At 36.2% G+C, this 22271-nt stretch overlaps 2 protein-coding genes across 4 annotated transcripts; one reads left to right on the top strand and one right to left on the bottom strand.

The window, feature by feature from the left end:
- Window positions 1-69: 69 nt before the first annotated feature.
- Window positions 70-9630, top strand: STRADB (STE20 related adaptor beta). Of its 3 annotated transcripts, none has more exons than XM_067298851.1 (12): window positions 70-858; window positions 2077-2133; window positions 2455-2535; window positions 2867-2966; window positions 3618-3739; window positions 4188-4296; window positions 4761-4884; window positions 5449-5620; window positions 6022-6126; window positions 6353-6446; window positions 7182-7224; window positions 7924-8007. In XM_067298851.1, the coding sequence occupies exons 2-12, from the start codon at window positions 2122-2124 to the stop codon at window positions 7925-7927; spliced, it is 966 nt and encodes a 321-aa protein (XP_067154952.1). In that variant the 5' UTR covers window positions 70-858; window positions 2077-2121; the 3' UTR covers window positions 7928-8007. The 3 variants fall into 3 exon arrangements, with proteins under 3 accessions (XP_067154952.1, XP_067154951.1, XP_013807763.1); XM_067298850.1 differs by having other exon boundaries at window positions 6353-6464; XM_013952309.2 differs by having other exon boundaries at window positions 71-858; window positions 6353-6582; window positions 7924-9630.
- Window positions 9631-13105: 3475 nt separating this feature from the next.
- On the bottom strand, window positions 13106-20790 carry LOC136992333 (cation channel sperm-associated targeting subunit tau-like). Its single transcript, XM_067298617.1, has 4 exons — window positions 20763-20790; window positions 20365-20408; window positions 15272-18342; window positions 13106-13578 (listed from the first exon to the last, which is right to left on the bottom strand). Exons 1-3 carry the CDS (start codon window positions 20788-20790, stop codon window positions 15952-15954), a joined length of 2463 nt encoding a protein of 820 aa, XP_067154718.1. The 3' UTR covers window positions 13106-13578; window positions 15272-15951.
- Window positions 20791-22271: the final 1481 nt, after the last annotated feature.

Here is a 22271-nt window from a genome sequence, read left to right as displayed (position 1 = left end):
GCTCGGGGCGGCGGCGGGCCGTCGGGCAGCCTGGTCCTGGGGCCGGGGCCGCCCCGCCGGGGGCAGGGGCCGCGGTGTGCGAGCGGCAGGGGGCGAGCGGGAAGCTGTCCCCTGCCTTTTCGTATGCCGTGCTTTCGCCGCAGGCACAGGCATTTAAACCTCGAGATCTATCGTCAAGAACCGTTTCAATCACTCAAAACGTGAAAGAAACTCGCTGCGCTACGGCCCAGTGTTAACAAAACTAGATGAAGGCGTAGCCGGGGTACCTGGGCTTTGGCTGCAGAGCCTCGGCGGTCCCTGAGGTTCACAGGCACGTCTGTCTGTCGATCGATGAACTTCTTCCTCTCTGCGTTGCCCGCCGTGTCTGAAGCTTTGGCCAGCTTGGGATCAATGTGTCAGATCAGCTGTGCGCCACTGTCACAACCTGCGGTGTACAGGAAGGCTGTGATACAAAAAAAAAAAAGTGGAACAGGTTTGTGTAGTGACATGATCCAACCGTAAGAGAAACTGGAGGCAAAGTTAAACTATAAAACAAACAACAACAAAAAAGTCTTAATAATGTTACCTGAACAAACATGGATCATGGACATCTGTGCTGGCTGACTATAGCCTTTTATAGCTTTGAACTAGTTCTCCAATAACTTCACTTCAGTGTATCCTACTTACTAAGACTTTATCCTTCAGCTTAGCTTTTGTGGTTTCATATTCAAAGCAACAGAGTAACTTATCTCATATAATGGAATGAGACATTTTCTTTCCAGCTCGGAGGAGGATGCTCTAGCAGTGACTGTGCTGGACGATGTCTTGGACCATCGGCATTGTCTCTGACTCTGCCACAGACTTCCTTTGTGATAGTGGGTAAGTCAAGCCCAAATCTTCTGAAGAAGTTAGGCAGCAAAATACCTACCACAGATCTCCTTTTAGCTGTCTCCCCATCTATAAAATGGAGTTACAGCATTTCCTTACGTCAAGTAGCTGTTAAGGGTAAAGAGGATAAGAGATGCCTGTCAGATACTCTAGCAGCAGATGGGTGGTGGGAGCTTGTTAGATTTTGAGGAGTGTTGCCAGGGTTAAATAGCATCCATAATTTAAATGGTGCATATAATCAAGTTTAGTGCCTTGATAATCAAAATCATCAATTATTCATATAGTACTTCACCTTTTTAACTTTCAAGCAATAATTACATATTAAAATGGAACTACCTCCTGTAGCTGACTTTATGTCAGCCACCAAGAAGGGTTCCTCATGGCAGAGGATAGAAGATGCACACTTGCAGATCGGTGAGTAGCCAAAGGAAACTAGCTAATCCCACTCTACACTTCAGAAACTTTGATATGCTTATTAGACATAGTCATCTTCCTCATCTCCTAAACTTTCAAAGCATCTGAAAACAAGTATGCTGGAGGACTTTGAGTGGCTAGGCTGATGTGCAAGGGAGTTTGGATTGAATACTGATTCTGTAGCCTAAGTAATGTGAAAACTATCCGAGTTGGTTCCTCTCCTTTTTTGCTCATGTTCTTTACAGTAGTACTTTCCTCTCTTGCTTGTGAAATACACAGTGCAATTGCTTCTGGCTTGCTTTTTTCATGAGCTAGTTCAGCTGCAACAGCTGAGCTGAAATCTGACTAGCACAGCTGTGCTCCTTTAAAACAACAGCTGATTTTTCTTTCCTGCAAACTGCCAGTGATCCATGAATCCATTCTTTTTTATTTCGTGCAATTATGCTGTTGACTTGCAATTCAATTGTTTGTTGGGAATGTTAATAAGATATCCAAACCCATTAAACAAAAAGGAAAACATTATTTGGAATGTACTTTGCATATTCTCAGTATGCAGTTTGAAATCCATGTGCTGTCTAAAGACTCAGTACAACTAAGTAGGCCTTCTCAGTTTTGTAGTTGTTCTTTGGAGTTTTTTGCATGTGATGTAAATTTTTGTAAGAAGAGGTATTTTGATAACTGAGAGGAATGCCTCACAATTTTGATTAAAAAGAGACGGACTTTTATGCTTAGGATTTGTTAGTGCTGGGTCACAGCTTGATGTACAATCTTACAGTGATACTTTAATTTTTCTAGGATAAATGGGTGTATATGACTTTTCACCTGATCTAAAGCGGTTCCATGTCTTGTTTGGTAAGTTTGTATTTAAAAAGTGTTGAAAGTTGCATCTTGTAATTCAGTCATATCTTAATGTGAAAAAGTTCTGGTGAAATGTCTTGCTGTGTAGTTGAAACACTTCATTTGAGAGGACTGCCACAGTGATGAGATGCTTAAACTTTGTAATATCAACTTTTGGTTATGGAGAATATTTAGTTTCTCTTCTCTCTAGGTCTAACCTCTTGCCTGGCCTTCTGAACTACTGCTTATAGGGGGGGTTACTTCTGATGTTTTCCCATGATCATATTTAATAAATTACAGCAAGTTCCCTAACATTCACTTGTTTCTATTTTCAAGGACTGTTCCTGTATTCTACGTACACGAGTTGAATCAATCAGACCAGAAAAGCAATCTCAGAACAGCATCCATGAATATCTGGTAAGAAGAAAATAACAATGTTAACTGGCAAAGTTATACATATTAAAAATACTACATACCAAAAATAATCTCATTGAGTCAGGTACTTTTTCAAAAATTAACTTAGGAAGAATAACCAGAGTACTTTGGGGCTTCCACTTTGGAAGAAGACTACAGATAATAACTAACTAAAGTAGCTCATGTAACTAAATCTCAGGGTAGTGGTAAAAGCACCAGCTTGAGTGTTCTGACTTCAGTACTTGATCTTAGCATTTTCATTAATACTATTTCTCTGTTAAATATGCAAATGTACATAGTAATTTTGAGAGCCGTTTTTTTTCCTCACTTTTAGGCTGATTCTGATCTAGCCTGGATTCCCCCATCTACAAGAGAGAATGAAGTGATATTTTGCTCTTCCAATGTCTCTCACTATGAACTCCAGGTGGAAATAGGTAACCTAATTGTACCATAAAATACTTATGTTCTTGCAGATGCATTCTCTCAGGTTATTGCTTACTTCAGTGAATACTTATTAAGTTTAGAAAATGTATCAGCTGAATAGAATCATTCTTGGGTTTCTTTAGTTGAAAAAAGTACAGAACATCTCTCATGTTTCAGTTATCACTTATTTTAAAAATATAAAATCATCCATTATCTGAATTTTTCTCTTGATGTGTGTATATGCATGCATGCATGTCAGTCCTCTACATCTGCAGTTATATGGGCAGTAGTTACAGCATCAGGTAACACTGTCTTGTCACTTGGCTACCTGAGATGATTGTCCTAAAGATAGCTGCCCTCAATCTTACTGTGCATGCATCTGTTTATGGGAAAGTGTGTGCTAGAAGTGTTGTTCATTCAGATGCGGAAGATATGTAACTGATGCTGAAAAATGCTTAAATTCTTTTAGTTGTTCTAAAAATATCAGAGCCATGTTTTAACTAATTTGCTGGATGTATTTTGCTGCAACTACTTAAGTTCTTGACATGCTTAATGAAAAAGTCATGCTGCTAAATCAGAATTTTAAAATGATTTCTAAATATGAAGCAAATTATGGGGAGGATTACTATGTTTTTCCAGTGTTAACAAACTTCTGGTTTCAGGAAGGAGATTCAACAACTTAACTTCAGTTTACCTTGCACGGCATACACCTACAGGGATGCAAGTTGCTGTAAGGATCACGGACCTAGAAAGTTGCTCTGAAGAGCATTTGAAAGCTTTGCAGGTAAAGCAACAGCACTGCTGCACCAGTGGATGAATACATACAATGAACTAATGAATACATACAAGGTTACAAAACAAAGGTAGCCCTCCTGTTTGAATTGGGTCATTTAAGTTTTTCCTTCAAAAGAGTAGAAGGTATGTGTAAGTTTGAAACAGAACTGCTTTCTGAAGAAAACACTTGACAAGTGTTTTAGAAAGGCTTCTGTAATTGTACAAGTGTTTTCCTTTGAAACACGTTTTGTATTCTGCATTTACATCAAAACTTCAAACTACATTTATTTCAGACAAATGCAATTATAGGCAAGTTATTTGCATTTCTGTTGCAGGCTGTGCACAACATAGCATAAATGCACACAGGGAACAAATCTTTCTACTGATTACTGATGTAATTAATGTCTTAGCAGAAGTTGTCTTCTGGTTAACATATCCATTTTTATTTAATTCCTTAGAACGAGGTGGTTTTATCCCACTTTTTCCAGCACCCCAACATAATGACACTTTGGACAGTGTTCACAGCTGGTAGTTGGCTTTGGGTCATCTCTCCATTCATGGCATATGGTAAGAACTGTTAAGTGCCATTTTCAAGTAAGACAAAGAGCTGATCCAATTTGGACCACATAGTCCATAAGAGATTTTTCTTTAAGCATCTTCTGTTTTTGTAGAAAAAAATTTTCCCAAACCAGAGAAGCCTTCCATATATGTTCTTCCTCCCCAGTGAAGTTTGGCATTCAAACCATATTAATTTGCATTTCAAGTCCTGACATCCGCTATCTGAGAAATGTTAGTTGGGGAGTGAATTTGACTTGATACAATTTTGAATTTTGTCAACAGAAAACTTGTTTGAATTGAGTAGAGGTTCAATTAACAGAAACATGACTTGAGTGTGATCTTTGCCTGGTGCAAGTTGCTTCCATATAAGCATTCTTGATGTACCATAGTCAATATAAAAGTGAGGATACTGCTCTTCATGAATGTATGCAATGAAGACTTGTTATGCTTAGCTAGGTTTTCTTCTCTTCCAGGCTCTGCTAGACACCTGCTGAAAACTTACTTCCCTGAAGGAATGAGTGAAGCTTTAATAGGGAACATTCTGTTTGGCGCAATCAGAGGATTAAATTACATGCACCAAAATGGCTACATTCACAGGTAGGAGAAAGTCAATGACATAGGTAAGAACCAGATTATAGCAACTAGTTTACTGAGAGCTCAGTTTCCCTTCAAAACCCATTTTCAGTTTTTCTTAAGTGTTGTCTCCTTTTCTCTTTCTATATACCTTTTTATGTTGGACAGTGCAGAAGCTTTTTTTTTTTTTTTTTTTTTTAAATAACAGAGCAGAACTTAGTTTGTAGAATCTTAACAAGAATGGTATCCAAACATTATTTAAACCCTTTTATAACACCAGTCCTCTTATTTAAATCAGTGTGTACATCTGTCTCTTTGCAGTTGAAGAGAATTACAGTTGTAGAGAATGCTTTCTTTACACCCTTTGCAGGGAAGGAAAGCCCTCCTCCAATTTCTGGCAATCACTTCTCCCCTCACTTGAGGTTGTATTAAAAAGACAGCTCATACTGAATGAAGAACTTCTGTGATAATAAACTGCTAAACAGAACTGTATATTAACATCTCAGTATTTTATGAATTAATGAAATATGAAAGCTAGTACTGTTTTGAGTAATTCGTATAACTAAAATTTACCACTTTGTGTTACAGGAATATTAAAGCGAGCCACATTCTGATTTCAGGGGATGGTCTGGTTTCTCTCTCGGGCTTAAGCAACCTCTACAGCTTAGTTAACAATGGACAAAAGTCAAAGGTGGTATATGATTTCCCCCAGTTTAGTACATCTGTGCTTCCTTGGCTGAGTCCTGAACTACTGAGACAGGTCAGTATAAATTACACTTCACTTTTGCTATTCAGAGTTACTGAAATATTTAACTCCTGGCTTAAGTTTGCTTGTAAAAGGGCAATGAAGGCTGCTAATCAGCAACTTTTAAATTAGACAAAGATGTACTGAAGTTATTAAAACTCTCCTCTCCTCTAGAGAAGAGGTTTTTAAGCTGTTGGTAAGATGCTGCTGTACTACCTTCTTCTTCCAGAGAACTACTGCAGATTCTAAAACTTGTCTTCAGTACAACTATCAGCTCAGGTTTCACAATTCACTAATTATCCCAATCCTGTGTAGACTGTGGGATATTAGAATCTTGTCCTGATACAGGTGTTTGTATTTTTGTTAGCACTGATCAATGGCTTCAGTGATTTAGGCTGATTCTCTTTCTCCCGCAGGATTTGTCTGGGTATAATGTGAAGTCTGACATTTACAGTGTGGGGATTACAGCATGTGAACTAGCCAATGGACATGTTCCATTTCAAGATATGCCTCGCACTCAGGTTTGATGCTAAATTCTATTTCTACTTCAATACACTCAGAACTTTTTTTTTCTTTTACTCAGAGAAATCAATGCTATATTGAAACAGTGGTTGCTTTTTTGTTATTTCAAATATGCGTGCTTCTTCCTGGACCAAACTCCAGGAATGGAAAGATTATTTAACAGCTTAGCCTGAATAGGTCTAAATAGCTATTGGACTCTGTTATACTGCCATTCCTGTCTACTAGATGCTGCTGCAAAAGCTGAAAGGTCCCACATATTGTCCTTGGGATATAAATACCTTCCCCTGTGGAGAATCCAGGATGAAGAATTCACGATCAGGTGTTGATTCTGGAATTGGTGAGAGCATGACACGCACAATGACTAGTGAAGGACTGCAAATTCCCTTTTCCAAAACGTTTTCCCCTGCTTTCCACAACTTGATAGAACTTTGCTTGCAACAGGACCCCGAGAAAAGGTAACCTCCTGGTGATAGCTAATTTTCTGTCACTTCAGAAAGTGGTCATAAGACCAAGTACAGTGCACAATTTAGAATCCAGTAATTAGTTGAATACTGTTAAAATTAGATTTTCAGACAACAAGTACTATACCAAACACTACACTTACCTTTGGTTTTGTACTTTAAGAATTATCTTGTCTGAGGAACCATGCTTTTAAAGTCCTGTCTGATCCTTGGGACTGAATTTCTTATAATATGAATGTATTTTGTTCTGTGGTTAAATAAGAAAAACGAATAAGAAACATGCATTTTGTCCAAGAAAAAACAGCAAAATGAAGTACTTGGTTTTCAAAACAATGTCTCTTTTGAGGCATTAAATTCTTTTCTAAGTAGAAAAAGTAAAAAGCCTTTGAAAATAAACAAATTGCCTTTAGGAGTGCCCTCACTGCAAACTGAGGCATAGAATGTAGGAAACCTGTGCTGCTGCTTTTCATGCCTTGCATGTGCCTTGTGGGTAAATAACCACAGGGCTTGGATTCATTTGTCAGTTTAGCACCTTTCCCAAAGGCAGTATTTATTTTCCAAAACGTAACTGTATTTTTCATTTTATGATCCAGGCCATCAGCAAGCAGTTTGCTTTCACACACATTCTTCAAACAGGTGAGTTTACTGAATTCTCTCTGTTAGATGGTATAGCTACACTCTAAATAAACCACAAAATATTGGAGTTTCCATCTGAATATGAGGAAAAACTTCTTTACTGTGAGGGTGACAGAGCACTGGAACAGGTTGCCCAGAGAGGTTGTGGAGTCTCCTTCTCTGGAAATAGTCAAAACCCGCCTGGACGCAATCCTGTGCAATGCGCTCTAGGTGACCCTGCTTGAGCAGGGGGTTGGACTAGATGATCTCTAGAGGTCCCTTCCAACCTCAACTGTTCTGTGATTCTGTGAGTTGAATTACAAAATAACTGAGTCAGCTGGAACACAACATGACATAGCACATCTGCTTCAGACAACTTTTTTACAAAATGCTATGATAGAGTGTAGGGAGCATAAAAGAAATCCATTTCCCCTTTGATAAAGTTAGTTTAATTTAACTGAAGTCAGACTAACTAATGAGAAAATTGGTTAATATCCTAAATTTAAAGCAGAAGAATTTCACAGCCAATGCAGTTAGTATTAAAAGACTAAGTCGGCTTACTCTGCAGTGAGGAAAGCTAATTCTCTCATCCTGTTATTTTCAATATTCTACATGCAAGAATGCAGCTCTATGATTTCATATGCTTTTAATGAAGTCAGATACAATGTTATATAAAATTTTATATGCAGCTGTATTTTAACTTTTTTTTCTTCTTTCTAGATAAAAGAACAAACACGGAGCTCATTACTGTCCCTATTACCACCTCCTATTCAAAATACCAGCTCAGCATTGTTGGCACTGCCCTCACCAGCAATTGGGACTGAACTTGGATGTATTACTACAAATCAAAATGACACAGACTGGGAATTCTAAAAAGATACCAAACCATCATACCTCTCCCATGCTTCAGAGAAGGAAAATGTGATTTCTACTTGCTGCTTTACTCTGTATGGTTAAAATACAATTAGACAAGGTATACTTGAAAATGCAGTTGTAGTGGCCATATTTCATTAACTTCTTCCTCTATTGGCACCATAAAGTGCAGTAAGCCTCACCTTTCTCTGGCTGTAAGGACAACTGTATATAGAGAATGACTGAACTCTTATTTCCCTTTTTCAAAATATTTCTTAACAAGAGGACTCCTGCTGTATTCTTACTCTGTACAGTACTGAAAGTTATCAGCTCATATCGCTACAGTCCAAGTGCCTTTCTAAGTTCAGCCTTGGGTTTTGTCTATGGCCTTACTTATTTCAACACTGATCTGTCTTTTCATTCTCACTCAAATTATTTTAGTGAGAAGGAAGTCTCTGCTTTCAAGCCTACATTTGAAACTGCACAAGTTAGTTGCTTGTTTATGCAAATAATGTTTCTCTTTTCATACATCTGAAAAGGCACCATTAATGTATTTTTCTCAGCTGATACGCTGTGATACTTGCCAAAAGTTAGCTATCCATCTAGTCTTTCATGCAGTTCTAACTGCATGTTGCCCAAAGAAGTTTAGCTGCTTTGCAAGAGTGACTTGTTCTCTTACATTTATCTACATTCTTAGTACAGATTTGAGCTTTTAATCTCCATTTATTGTGTCATCTTAGCAAATGATCTGAGGACCACTTATGATGTAAAGCAAATCTCAAGTTATAACAGGTATGGGTTAATTCTGAAGCATCATGTTAAATAATTTAAAGTTATTGTAAGTATTTTTATTTACACTGTATTCCTGTTCACCACCAAAAGTTACTGAACCTAATATTGTTTTCTCAAAAGAACACCACCAACCACTTACTAGTTAGTGCGCATTAAGCTGCACTGGTATTACTGCTTGGGAAACAAGTCTCTTATGCAAGTCAGAGTTTAATTCCCATGGTTAGGTTCAGCCATGACATGAACTTGAATTAACCAGAATCTCTGGGGTTTTATTGTTTAAGTAAGTCAGATAAAAACTGCCTCAGTAAGTTCTCATCTCTAATACTGCACCAAACAACAACTCAAGCTGAACAAGCAACTTCCTTTTAGAAAGTCGTATGTTCTTTTGTCATGTTTTAGAAAAAGTTGTGTCCCAAAAACACTAAGACATTATTGACATAAGTTCTGACTATAGTGAAAATGTATAAATAGATGTGAAATGAATGGATATATTTGAAATTTTCAACATATGTAACACTTTACATGTGAGTACTCAGGTCTTACATGGGCTGAACCTGTCAGCAAACTACCTTGAGAATACTACAACATTGCTAGCAGCTTCAGTGCAAAGCAGTGAAGGCTGACTGAGCAACAGGCAAGCCAGAGAGGCACAGAAACAAATCTAGATGACCACATTAAAGTATTAATGAAAGACTTGATTCTACTTATTATGCTGTGAAGGGAGCCCTATATTTCAAAACCTAGTTGGTGAAATAAAGATTAAAAACCTTCCAATAAGCTTAACCTTTCTGCCTCCCATTTATTTCTGTAATACTTACACTTCCACGTTCATCTCAGTTGAGCCATACTAACAGCTTCTTGTTACTGCAAGACAGAAGCTTTATATTTGTTACTGCTGTTTATCAGGTAAGAAAATAGCTGTCTGAATGAGAAAATTATTTCAGCTGATCATAAAAATATTCATAACTTAACTGTGCACTTTTAAAGAAGATACTATACTCGTGAGAATCCCATAAAGTTCTTAGCTATTAACCAGCTGTTTTGCTGGTTAGGAGCCATGTTTTCAAATCAAATATGTTTTATAGCATCTACAAATAACTCTTTAACTAACAGTACATGTAAAACTATGCCAAATCAAGTAAGTGAGAAAATATATGAAATTGTACTTTTTTTTTAAAACTATAGACCTCTGAATGAACATCAGTACTCTTTAAAAAAAATTAAAACAAACGGCTGTAGAAAAATTCAGGCAGCCTAAGTGCTAGTATTTACAAGCTTCATTTGAAATAATAGTACCCTGCACTATATCTGTAAAAATGAACTTGAGTAATGAAGTATAAACTGATTTAAATAATTAAATGTTCCAGTGGAGCTACATTGCTGCCATCTATTTCAGTGGAAAAATTAAAATGGCTTATTTCCAGATATTTGGTCAGCAGATGCACTGACATAACTTTTAAGAAAAAAAATGAAATATTTTTGTAAGTTAAAAAGCTCACAAAACCTTATTGTTAAGTGTTGCATTTCAACTGTCATATTTTCAAACAAAAGCAATTAAGAGTAATATGACTTCTCTTGCTAATTTTAAAAAATAACCAGATATACATATTTAAATGTATATTTACATTTAAATTTATATAAATTTAAATATGTATATTTACATTTATATTTAATACATATTTAAAAGCAGTTTGTAGATCAAGTTTGTTGAAAAGTATTGTGCAGTTCTGCTATCTTAATTATGATACCTACATCAAGGAACAATGCAAAATGAGAAATGTCAGTTATTACCAGGAAAAATGTATAACCATTCTATTGCTGTATAAGTTTAAACTGCCAGGCATTGAAAACAGATAATTCTTGGAAGCAGAGCTCTATTCTACTGAAAATCTGAAATACAGTGCTACAAAAAACTTTCACATGCAATTAGTGTGTTAAAAATCCTAGATGCATGATCCATATTGTTAAGAGGCAGCTTGCAGTGACTTTATAGTCTATGCTGTTACAGTTCTAAGTACAATAAAGCTTTTTTTTCACAGAGCACTTATTTACTTACAGATACCAGTTATGTATGTAATCAGCATATGAACTAGAATTAAACTAGGGAAAATAATTAATTCCATCTTTTTGGACTTGAGCTTTTTCAAGGGTTCTTACATTTAGGCCCATCTTAAAAGGGGCTTATTTAAAAAAAAAAAAAGTATACAGTTGTAGATAGCCAAACTACCAACTCTTTATGCTGTTTTACTGGCTACTTTTGCAAATTCGATTCTTGTGGAAATAAGACAAAAGTTTTTTTGCTGCGACCTTTCTTTGCGCTAACACTACACCAAAAACTAAAATATCTGTCACAACAGAGAACTACTCATGTGAAGTAACATCATCCTCATTTTTATGGTCAATGCTATTGAGTTTACTACAGTCTTGGTCTAATAATACAGCAGTTTGTGAATGACTTAATAGATGAACATGGGGAAAAAAGGTGATTTATTTAGAATCAACCTATCATCTGCTATATAAACTACTCTAAAGATTCTCAATGCAATAAATGATAATTTCTTCCACTTGATGCTATTAAGGAACAAAAGTAAACATTAAGAAAAAAGTATTATCTAGGTTTACCTTACCTCTCTCTCCACCACTCCCTCCTTCCCCTCAAGTGCTATTGTAGGCAGTTCTTAGTCTGGAGGACAGGGTGAAATCACAGGAAAGCATATGAAAAAACTACTGTTCTGAATCTGACAAGAGACAGGTACCTAAAGTAGGTGATTCATGTACCCTGCCTTTAATGCTATTAAATAGCTTTGCTAAAGTATATTAGGCTGTCTAATAAACTTCCAAAACAACTAAGCTAGCTGTGATGACCTGTCCCGATGGTCTTCCCTATCCTGTACGAATGAGGAAAAAATAATAAAATTCAGAGATACTAAAGAACATACCCAGTGAGACAGACGTCAAGAGGGTATGATTAAGAACCATACTGTGAAATAAAGCTATCATCTATCTGATATAACAGATCAGTAAAAACTTAAGGATTTAGAAAAGAAAACACTGAAAAACTGAGGTGGTCCACTAATAACCAGCTGGCAGAATAACACCTAGTAATTAATATAATTTAACCCATCCAGAAACTTGAGATAGGATGAAGGAAAGAATACTAGGTTTAAAGAGGTTCCTGTAGAAACCTCCACCATTCCCAAATGAAAGCAACTGATTCTATTCTATGAATTAAATGCATTTATATAAAAATATCACTTCAGAGTTAAGATGATAAATACCTTGAAAACCAAACTGCTTTTAATTGAACTGCTCCTATGCTAAGGTTCTACATACAACTCAGTAATTTCCAGCTTTAGATGTAAATTCATCATTCACTAAACAAATCTATAAATGTCTTGATAATTTAGCAAGCCATTACAGTTACACAAACACAGCTTTCTTACCTAAAAGTCCCAGGAGGTTCCTGAATTGCAAGTTGTTGGGTTTTTTGGGGGGTAAGATATGACTACAGAATAGGCCATTGCTACTGGATTTGCCCACAAATCCAGAATTTGTCCTATAATGAAATCCACCTGCAATAGTGAGACCATTAATACAGGTTGAAATCCTGCCTAATAGACTTAACAGGGTTTTCAGAGTTTTACATTATAGCCAAACAAATGGACACACTAGTAATAAAAGTAGTAAATAAAAGAATATTACATCAAAAATTCCTAGGAAAGAGCTCCATGAAACTTTAGACTGGCTGCTTTCCCTAGCTGTATCCATACTAATGTGGTTAATGTCCACACTGAAACATCCAGTTGAAAATATTTCCATCTTTTGAAATACTAAAGGTTTTTTTTTCCTTTCCCACACTTGCACATTTCTGAAATGCAGGAGACTTGTTACTCTGTTAATGTAATCGATAGCAGAAACACATTTTCCAACAAGTTCATTTTTTCTTGTAATAATAATGCTCACTTTTATACCAGTCGTCTTAGAAGTGTGGTCTCTTTGCCAAATCCACTAGTCTGTCACATCAATTACTTACTTACTTACAATTCTGGTTGCACCATGGACACCACCTTATTCCATAAATCATCAAAGCCAGAAAAGCTATATAACCTGTTACCAAATCCAAAGTTGCACTGCAATATAAAAACACATTTAAAGTTGGTTAACAGACTAAATGAGTAACCTAAAGTCTCAAAAAAGTGAAAGATGCAGTAAAGATGTTGCAAGAACAAATTTTTTTATTAGTTACTTCAACTTTTTTCACCACAAGGTGGGAACATTATCTTCCTAAGTTAGATTCCAAGTAAGATTTACGTTGCCCTCCCTCTTGCTTTTCTTTGGAATGGCATTCTGACTTCATTTGTCATCACTTTTGAGTGTCACATTTTCCGGTAATGTATCTTTGAGAATTTCACAGAAATTTAGCCTTTTCTTAGGACTGATTTCCACTTGCTCTGCTTCAGTGTTTTGATTCTCAAACTTCAATCTGGTAGTATTTCCTGGATCTTTACTAACAGAAGAATCTAGTGATGCAGTGGAAGAACCTGCAGCCTGTGTTCTGGAGGTCTCTTCAGCTGACCTGCAAACAGGAGGAACACTGTGTGGTCTTGCAGAATGTAGTGGCTGACACAGGCATTCTTCTGGAGCCCCCTCTAAATACTGTAGAGCTCTCTCTACTGCTTTTTCCAGATACTTGCATACTTTCATTTTTATATCTTCTTTACTTGTATGATTCTGAATATTAAGATAAAAAAAGGATATGTTAAACTGATTTGATTCTTGAAAATTTTTAAAACTATAGATGGTAGTTAACATTGAAGAGATTATACTTTTTCTTAATTTTATTAAAAAGAAATCTTCAAACTTCACAAACAAATTAAAAAGCTCTTCTCAATGCAAATATATCTCTGCCCAAACTTATTGGCTCTGAAATAATTTATCTAGAACCTATGGCCCTTTATCTGTCCCATTCTCGATATAACCTATAACCTATTAATCACTCAGGTTTATTCCATTATTAGTAGGAGTAGTAATCAAATGCAATGTACTTACATCCAAATAAGGATGGGAAATACACTCTTAACATAATTTACAGGATTCCAGTGAAGCTATTAGAATATTTGTAATGGCTACACACTCGCAAGAAGAGGAACAAGTCAGCACATTTTATTCAAAGATCTCAGTCAACATTGCCCATTATTTTAGCAATTCTTTCATCCAGAACTCACTTCAATCTACTTCTGGGATGTAAAGGAAAGACTACCAATACTAAAATGGTAGTTCAGTAGAGAAAGCAAAGAATGTCATATGGGATGAAAATTATAGGGAAGATCTAAAGGAGAGTCAACTAAACAACCTGTCCAGAGCAAGACTGATACCTCCTCTCTTCAAAAATGTGACAGATGATGATTATAATGAGGAGGGGAAAAAAGGCTAATTGCATCAGACATGTGGAAGTAATATTTTAACCAAGAAAATATTTAAAAACTATGGTGAGCAGCAACACCTAAACAATGATAACACTCAATTAAACAACAACAACAACAAAAAAACCTATAGAAGCACTCAAAATTCAAACAACATGAAGCAGTCTAAAAGCCCTAAGCATGTTTTCAAACAAGTTCATCTTTAGTAGTGGAATTTCCTGATAGGCAAAATAAATGCTACCAAAATACCAATACATACAAATTGAATAAATATTAAAAAAGACAGAGGTGGGGACCCATCCTACACGCAAGGAAGACTGAAAGACACATTATGCTCATTAGGTGCCAAACAGAGGATAATCAGTAAATGCAACAACCAAATTCTCATTCCAGTTACATCACTGAAGCTCTAGTCTTACCATTCACAAATCCCTGATAGCCATCTTCGTGAAATATACTTTTCCAAAAGCCCATACTTAGACCAAATCCCTCATAATTATTTCAATTTTTGACTAATTAACGTCAGCACAAATTCTAACCAAAAAGAAGCAGAAGTAAAACTAAATTCCCAGTTCTTCAAACCTTACCTACCTGACTACCATGACAAAACTTCATGCATCTTGGAGGGTTAGTGAGAAATTTCTTTTAGAAAGAATCACTGATTTAAGTTGATATTCTGCACAAGCTCTGCCTCCAAATGGACACTGAAGTTTACATTTACTTTGTAATAAATGTAAACTTCTTTATGTTAAATAATATGCCAGAAAAAATGGAATGAATCCTGTAAGCAAAAAGCAAGGAACAGAGGGATGGCTGCTAGGATACATAGTTTTTCCTCTATTTTGTCAACGTTACACACCATGTGAAACATGGATCAAGGTTTTCAATTCTGAGTTTATTTACAGCTTACTAAAAAAAGTTCACATATTCTACATTTAGGTATCATTGTCTTTCTAGTTCACATATGTTTGATGTGGACAACTGAAAGAAAATATTCTTACAGGCATATTTTCTTTTTCACATGGCATGGGCATAGGTCTGGAACCTGGATCTGGAAAGCCATTTGGGGATGAGTTTTCTTTAAATGCTTTCACGGTTTGTGGTGGCTGTTGTTCTGCAGTATCTGATGGAGCTCTCATGGACTTACTAAGTGATTTCTTCGGTTTGTTGTCATGTTCTTTTTCCTGCTCTGCTTTCTGCTTCAAGTTTTCCCTGTTATGGGAGCATACAGATGATTTTGACTCCTTGGATCCCATAGCAGGTGATGCTGAAGGAGTTGGTTCAGAATACTTTCCATGTTTCTCCTTTACACCCTCCCTAGATTTCCTCAAATTAGTTTGTTTTTCCTTCTTACACTGAGTACCTGTTAACATTTGACCCAGATGTTCGTGGTATGGCATGGCATATTTCTTAGGAGCCTTACCACACAGTTTGTCTCTTGACTTCCTGTCAAGATTCCTTGATGACTTTTCTTCTTCCTCAGGCTCTGCTTGTAAAAAGATAGACCTTGGACCACTTGCTGGAAGGGAGGGCTGGAGCCTGCAGGGGTATTCTATCAGGTCTGTTTGAATAATAGCATCACAAGCATTTGAAAAAGAAGAAAAATTTACTGTTTCAGATGTTTCTATCTCATCATGAGCCTTCTGACTTAATGGTCTTTCAAAATCTTTTTTTGACTGAGCTATTTCACCCTTTTTGTCTTGATTTTCTTTTTCAAAAATTTTTTTTTTTTAAGAAAGTGCATTAAATTATTAGTTTGTTTTTCATTATTTACGTTAACCACTACATCTGCTACTGGATCTGGAAATTCATCCTCACAAAAATCTTGTTTTTCATTTCTTGTCTCTGTATCACTATCTGTTTGAGGCTTCTCTGCGTCACTCTCTTCTTCAATTTTATTGAATATTTCAATTTCCAAAATAATTTCTTTACGAAGATCTTCTAAGGTGTTGCTTAAAATAGATTCTGAACTTGTTACTTCTGTTTCAGAAATACTGCCTTTAGAGTCTTCTGGCATTTTGCCTGTAAGAGACTCTAAATGTTTTGTTTCTGAAGGTTTATCCTGAAGATTTGGGTATAATAAAGATTTCAGAGTAGGACTTTGTTCTTCCTTGAGCAGCCCAGATTCCCTGTCTTTTGACCATCCTCTACTAGCTCTTAACAGAAGCAAGTTCTCTTTCACCTTCCTTAATTCTTCTTCTGTGATTAACCCTATTTTTGCAAGTCTTTCAACAAGATGATCCTGGATTTTTTTGCTTAAAACTGATTTTAGAGTCATAATTTCTTTTTCTGGGAGTAGCTCTAGAAGAAAGTTTTGCATACTCTCACTTAATGCAGGTTTTCCTTTTATTATAGATTGTTCAGCTAGATTTTCACTACAGTTAACCTGGTTTATGTCCAGTAAATCTGTCTCTTGTGCCACAAGCTCTCCTTCTCTAACGTTCAACGAGGATAAATTCTGATGTACTTTCTTCAGTTTCTCTTCCATCATTTGCCGTGAAAGTTTCTCTGTAAGATGATGTTGGAGAAATTTATTTAAAAGAGGCTTTAGATTCATTATTTCTGTTTCCAAAACTCTTTCTATAAGAGTATCTTGAAGAGCTTTGTTTGAAACAGATTTTACTTTCAGTTCTGAAGGCTTCTGCTGGTAATGATCTTGTCCTATCCTAGGCAGCTCCGTCTCCACATCTATTGGCAATCTGACATCAATGACGTCCAGTGATGTATTCTGTGAATCCTTTTCTAATTTCATTTCTGAAAGTCTTTCTAATGTATATTTTTGCAGATTTTGAGGTAATGGAGATTTAAGATTTATTATTTCTGTTTTGGCAGTATTTCCCTCACAACTGTTTTCTCTCTCAGGTAAATCCATTCCTGTATCTACTAGTTGTGTTTCTTTAACACTTTGCAAAGGTATCTTTTGACATTCATATTCTGTATCAGTCCCTTTGACTAATCCAGTTTCTGAAAATCTCTGAGGAGAATGATCTTGCAGGTCACAACTCAAAGCTTTTATTACTGATATTTCCATTTCTGATTGATTCTCTTTCCTTCCATCAGAAAAATCTGCTTCATGTTTTGGTTGTCTCGTATCAGCATTTAGCAGAAAGGAGTGTTGATGTTTCTTTTCTAATTGCACTTCTTCCATTAACCTCATTTCTATAAGCCTCTCTACAGAAAAGTCAGACTGATTCTGTTTCAAAACATATCTAAGACTTGTTACATCTGTTTCTGAAGTTCTCTCCTCAGAATTACAAGATTTGCCAGCTAATTCTGGCTCTGAAACCACTGATAATCCCTCCTGAATTCCCTGTGATGATAAATCCTGGTGCTTCTTTCCTAATTCTAAATCTGGGATCATACCTCTTTCAAAAAATCTCTCCATGGGATGATCTTGTAGGTTTTGACTTACAACAGACTTGAGATTAACTGTTTGTCCTTCAGCAGGAAGTCTTTTCCTTGAAATGTTTTGACCTTCATATATGCTGCTCTCCAAAACAACAGGTGATATACTTGTAATACTCTGCAGATTCTGATATTCCTCCCCCACTTCTCTTGTGACTACCGTTACTTCTGAAAGTCTGTCTTTGATAACTTCCTCAAGGCTTTTGCCTACTACTGATTTCAGGATTATTAAGTTGATAAATGTGTCTATAAAAGACTCTTCAAGAGCTTTAGTTAAAGAAGAGTTTAGATGTGTTATTTTTGTTTCTGAATATGTCTGTTCTTGCTCTATCGCAAATACATCTCTTTCTATAGCTAGTGGCAATATTTCCTTGACATTTAACGAAGAAAGTTTCTGATATTCCTCCTCTAATTCCACAGGACTTAATAAAGACTGACAGTGGTCATTCTTGCTTAAAGTAACATGCAGATTCTTTACATCTTCTGTTAAAGGTCTTCTGACAGATGGATCTTGGTCTTCTTCCTCTCTCCCCTCAATCTCTTCTAAAAGAGTAAAGAGAGGCACCACTTCATCTTCTTTTTTTTCACTTAACAGAACAGCTTGTGATCTATCCACAAGTCCCAAAAAAGGTTCAGACTTGTCCTTCCTTGGAACAGCTGCCTGACACTGTAACATAAATATTCAAATCAATTCAGAGATTATTATTTTACATTTTTTCAAACAAAATTTTAGTATTACATACAACCTGAAAAAATTCTCAGACCAGCTCAAGAGTACATAAATGCATAAACAATAAAAATGTTTCATAAAAAACTTCAGTATGACTAATACTAAAGAGCTGTTTAAATATTAACTCTAGAATACTTCTGTGCAATAGGCACTTACTCCCATTTTACAAATAGCACTCCTGTGTATGAAACCATCAGTGTACGAAACTGGAAACCTAAATTCTTTCTTCTCATTTATGCAAAGTGATTTAATCTTCAGAGTAGCCTAAAGTAAGCCAGAACTGCTTTGAGTAGAAGCTGTGGGCATTATATAGTTAGCCAAAGTAGTCCTGGCTCTCCACCCTAGCATTTATACAGCTTCTGAACGTGATCCTCAGACTTGTGCTGCTCACAAAGCTTCTGGAGAACGGCACAGTCTATTTCCATTGTAAGAATCAGTATGAGAAATTGCCTTAGCTAGGGAGGACCCTGAAATTATAGAATTTTGAGAAAAAGATTACATACATTTAAAATATAGAAATAATGCAATTTGTTTTGTTCACTATGTAGGGGAAAATGGGAATTTCTTTTTGCTTGGATTTCCTGTTTAGATTGGAGCTGCTAGATGGGGCACGCATTGGCTGCCACTACCAACAAAGATGGGATGGGATCGGCAGAGAATACAGTTCTGTTCCCATTAAGAAGGGAGTCAATTCCCCTTGAAGGCTGAAACTGGAAACTGCAGTTCTTTCATCTGCAAAAGGATCCAGTATGTGCCTTTCCTACTGTGAGAGTCCTCTGAATCTAAGGAGGACTGGAAGAAGCTAAGGAGCACTGTTAGTAAGGGCTGAACTCAGGTGCCAGGGATAAGCCTTTGTGCTCTGACTAGTCCATTCCCAAAGGCTCAGGGGAACTTGGAGGCTGAGCAGTATGTCAAGCTTAATGAGAAGCACTTCCGGGCTGAAAAGGCAGGTCTGTCAGGAACAGAACACTGTACTCCAAGATGGAGGATCCGGGAGGTTCAATAAAACAAATCTGAGACTCAGCTGTCAGAGTTCATGGTGGTGACAATGCTGAGATGAAGGGCCCAGGCTACTGAACAACTGAGCACAGTGAAAACCTCTGATGGAACCTGGCAGCAACAAGAGCCTTTGCTAGCCATTTGTACAATGCCGTAAGAGACCAATATACTCCCAGTCCTAAAGAGGAAATTCATCAGTCAGAGGTGGCAAGTCCAGCCACCCAAATCCATGAGAACCCTAGTTCTGGAAGTCCACAATGCCAACCTACATTTTCATTCAATCCTTTATATCTGAATTTGCCATTTCTTTTGTGTCCAAGGCTTGAACCTTCGCTGTCTAAGCACTTAACACTATTTTGCAAAATGCTAGCATGAGTTTTTCAGACAGTGCACACCTTTAAGAGCTACCATGGAAGTCCTGCCTGTGGTAAATAGCCAGAGGAAATTTGGTAAGATACTGTAGGAACCATCATTTTATTCTGCCTGTATTCCAAATCAGAAGTTATTCAGTTGTTCCTAAGGACATTTTATATTTTCCATATACCTTATTTGACTGATGAAGCACTGTTTTCACAGATTTATATTAGAAATTCTATTTCCTGACAGAAAAATGCATTTGCAAAAATATTTGGATGACTTATAGCTTCTTCTCTCTCATTACCTGCCTATAACGATCCACTCCTGAAGTCCCTGAATTTTGGCAGCATATCCTCTCAGCAATATTGGAAAGCATATAGAGTGTTCAGCAGCCAAAATCTGTATGTTCAACTGTATTATTAAACAGCAGTCCAACTTTCAGTGCATTCACTTGCTTTCAACAAGCAAATGCCGTATTAATGGCTAATGGCCACCAGACAGTATCAGTGACTTCACAGGATCTCATTCCTATGTTAATCATCATGTTTCAGATACCTATGTGGTATATTTAATTGATATACTCCTGAATATGATACAACTTACCCCTTTTTCTTTCAAAAACAAAGGCAATTTTGGGGCAGTTTCACCTGGAATATAGTAAATAAAAAACAAATAAAACCCTCCAAATTCATACACCTAATACATCTAAATTTAGTTTTCATTTGATATCTATAAAACTATACATAAACAATTTATCTAGTGAAACAAATATTTTTGAATCTTTTAAGTACTCATCTAATGAATACTTATTAAAAATGCAGAATAGTGCAAGTTCCAATCAGCAGAGTATGAAGCAAGGAAAGTACTAATATACTTTCTAACTATTTTAGATCAGTAATTGCTTGAACAAAGTGTAGGGAGTGTATGAAACATTTGAATGAATAACAACACAGTGTAATTCAGTGTGTTATTCAAATCTGCACAACATGCAATAAAATTACTGCTTTTGTTCCTTGAACTCTGCTGCATTAAACACAGAGTTTCTTTTTCTTTTAGGTAATCAGTAGCTGCGAACAAAAAAAGAGATTTTTACCTGATTTTTTAAGAGTATCAACTGGTTTTGATGCTCCAGTGGAATGCAGTGCCTTTGAAATACCAAATTTTGTAGTCTGTAAGAAGAACATTATTTCTTAAAAATTATAAAATGCTCATTGCTATGTGTAAGAAATAATTGTCTCTAACATAAATGAACAAAATGAATTAAACTGCTAAAATAATACATCAAAAATCCCTGTTATGTAATGTAGAGGACAAAGTATCCTAGTTTCAGAAAGGTAATCTGGTTTCTTTGCACAAAACTGCACATAATAGGTTCCCAAAAATATATATCTTGAAGAGCATAAGCCTGAACTGCTATCTTATATATGCTACAGATTTACCCCGATGTGATAATTGGCTATACACACCGCAAGAGGAGGTGAGATTTTGGTTCAGCAATGTCTACAGTAGAACCACCACAAAGGCAGCAAACACACCTCACGACTCTAGTTATCAGACATGCCTCTCTGGACTTGTTCATAAAGGAAACTGTATCAGATATATCAGTTACAGGAATACATGTTTCCTATTCTAATTTCCATTTGCACATTTATACTCTGGTAAGAAAAAAAAAAATTACTACAGTTCAGCTTAAACCTCTGCTAAAGTGACACACGGACTTCTATGAAAAAAAGATACTTTTATGCGACAGTAAGCGTCTATCCAGACAGTGTAAGGGAGACAGGAATAAGTGTTACAGAACTATAAGTTGTTAAATTCCTATCTTATATATTAAGAAAACAAAACACGCCTGTGCATATAAAACTGTATATTACATCCACTTTTGCTTTCACACATAGGGGGTAGAATGCATATAGCACAGAATACTTCTAAATGTTAATTCTTTTACTAAGGACTTTCATTACCTTTTGTTTACGTCATCTTCTAAGGCCAACACTGGACACCTCAAAGCTCTACACTACTCTGTTTCAGTCTCCAAAATTTTACTGAAGTGTCCTTCTAATGGCCTTCTCTTCCAACTGCAACTTCTTTTCAAAGGGAGGTAAAACTACTCACAAATGTAGAAAGAGTTTAGAAGAGGACTACAAATCACCAAAAATACACCTCTCCACTGGAAAGTCATTCACAAGTGTCAACATAACCTCTTGAGAATTTCTATTTCAAGAAACTCATTTAAAATAGTCATTTTTGATGTGACTGAGAGAAACAAAGACTGAGCATTTGAATTCAACTTAATGCTGCTGTTGATACAATTGAAAAACTGTACATTCTTCTAGTTGATACATGCACTTGTATTGCTGAATAATTTTTTAACCTTCTTGATGATTTCTGTTGCACTTCCTAACTTGTTTTCCTTTTCCAAGTCTACAAATTTGCCTCGATTATTTGAAGATTTTCCATCTAAATTTGTATCTTCTTTTCAGGAAAAGTAGATGCTTCACTCATTGCTG

Source organism: Apteryx mantelli, chromosome 6 (genome assembly GCF_036417845.1).
Source record: "Apteryx mantelli isolate bAptMan1 chromosome 6, bAptMan1.hap1, whole genome shotgun sequence".
Taxonomy (NCBI): Eukaryota; Metazoa; Chordata; class Aves; order Apterygiformes; family Apterygidae; genus Apteryx; species Apteryx mantelli.
This window is presented reverse-complemented; position numbering and strand designations above follow the sequence as displayed.

Coding starts and splice junctions, on each gene's coding strand:
- LOC136992333 (XM_067298617.1), bottom strand. CDS start 20,790: ATGCAGCAGAGTTCAAGGAACAAAAGCA. Junction 20,409..20,762: donor GAGTTCAAGGAACAAAAGCA/GTAATTTTATTG, acceptor ACTATATTCCAG/GTGAAACTGCCCCAAAATTG. Junction 18,343..20,364: donor TGTTTTTGAAAGAAAAAGGG/GTAAGTTGTATC, acceptor TTTATGTTACAG/TGTCAGGCAGCTGTTCCAAG.
- STRADB (XM_013952309.2), top strand. Junction 2,536..2,866: donor ACAGCATCCATGAATATCTG/GTAAGAAGAAAA, acceptor CCTCACTTTTAG/GCTGATTCTGATCTAGCCTG. Junction 7,225..7,923: donor CACACACATTCTTCAAACAG/GTGAGTTTACTG, acceptor TCTTCTTTCTAG/ATAAAAGAACAAACACGGAG.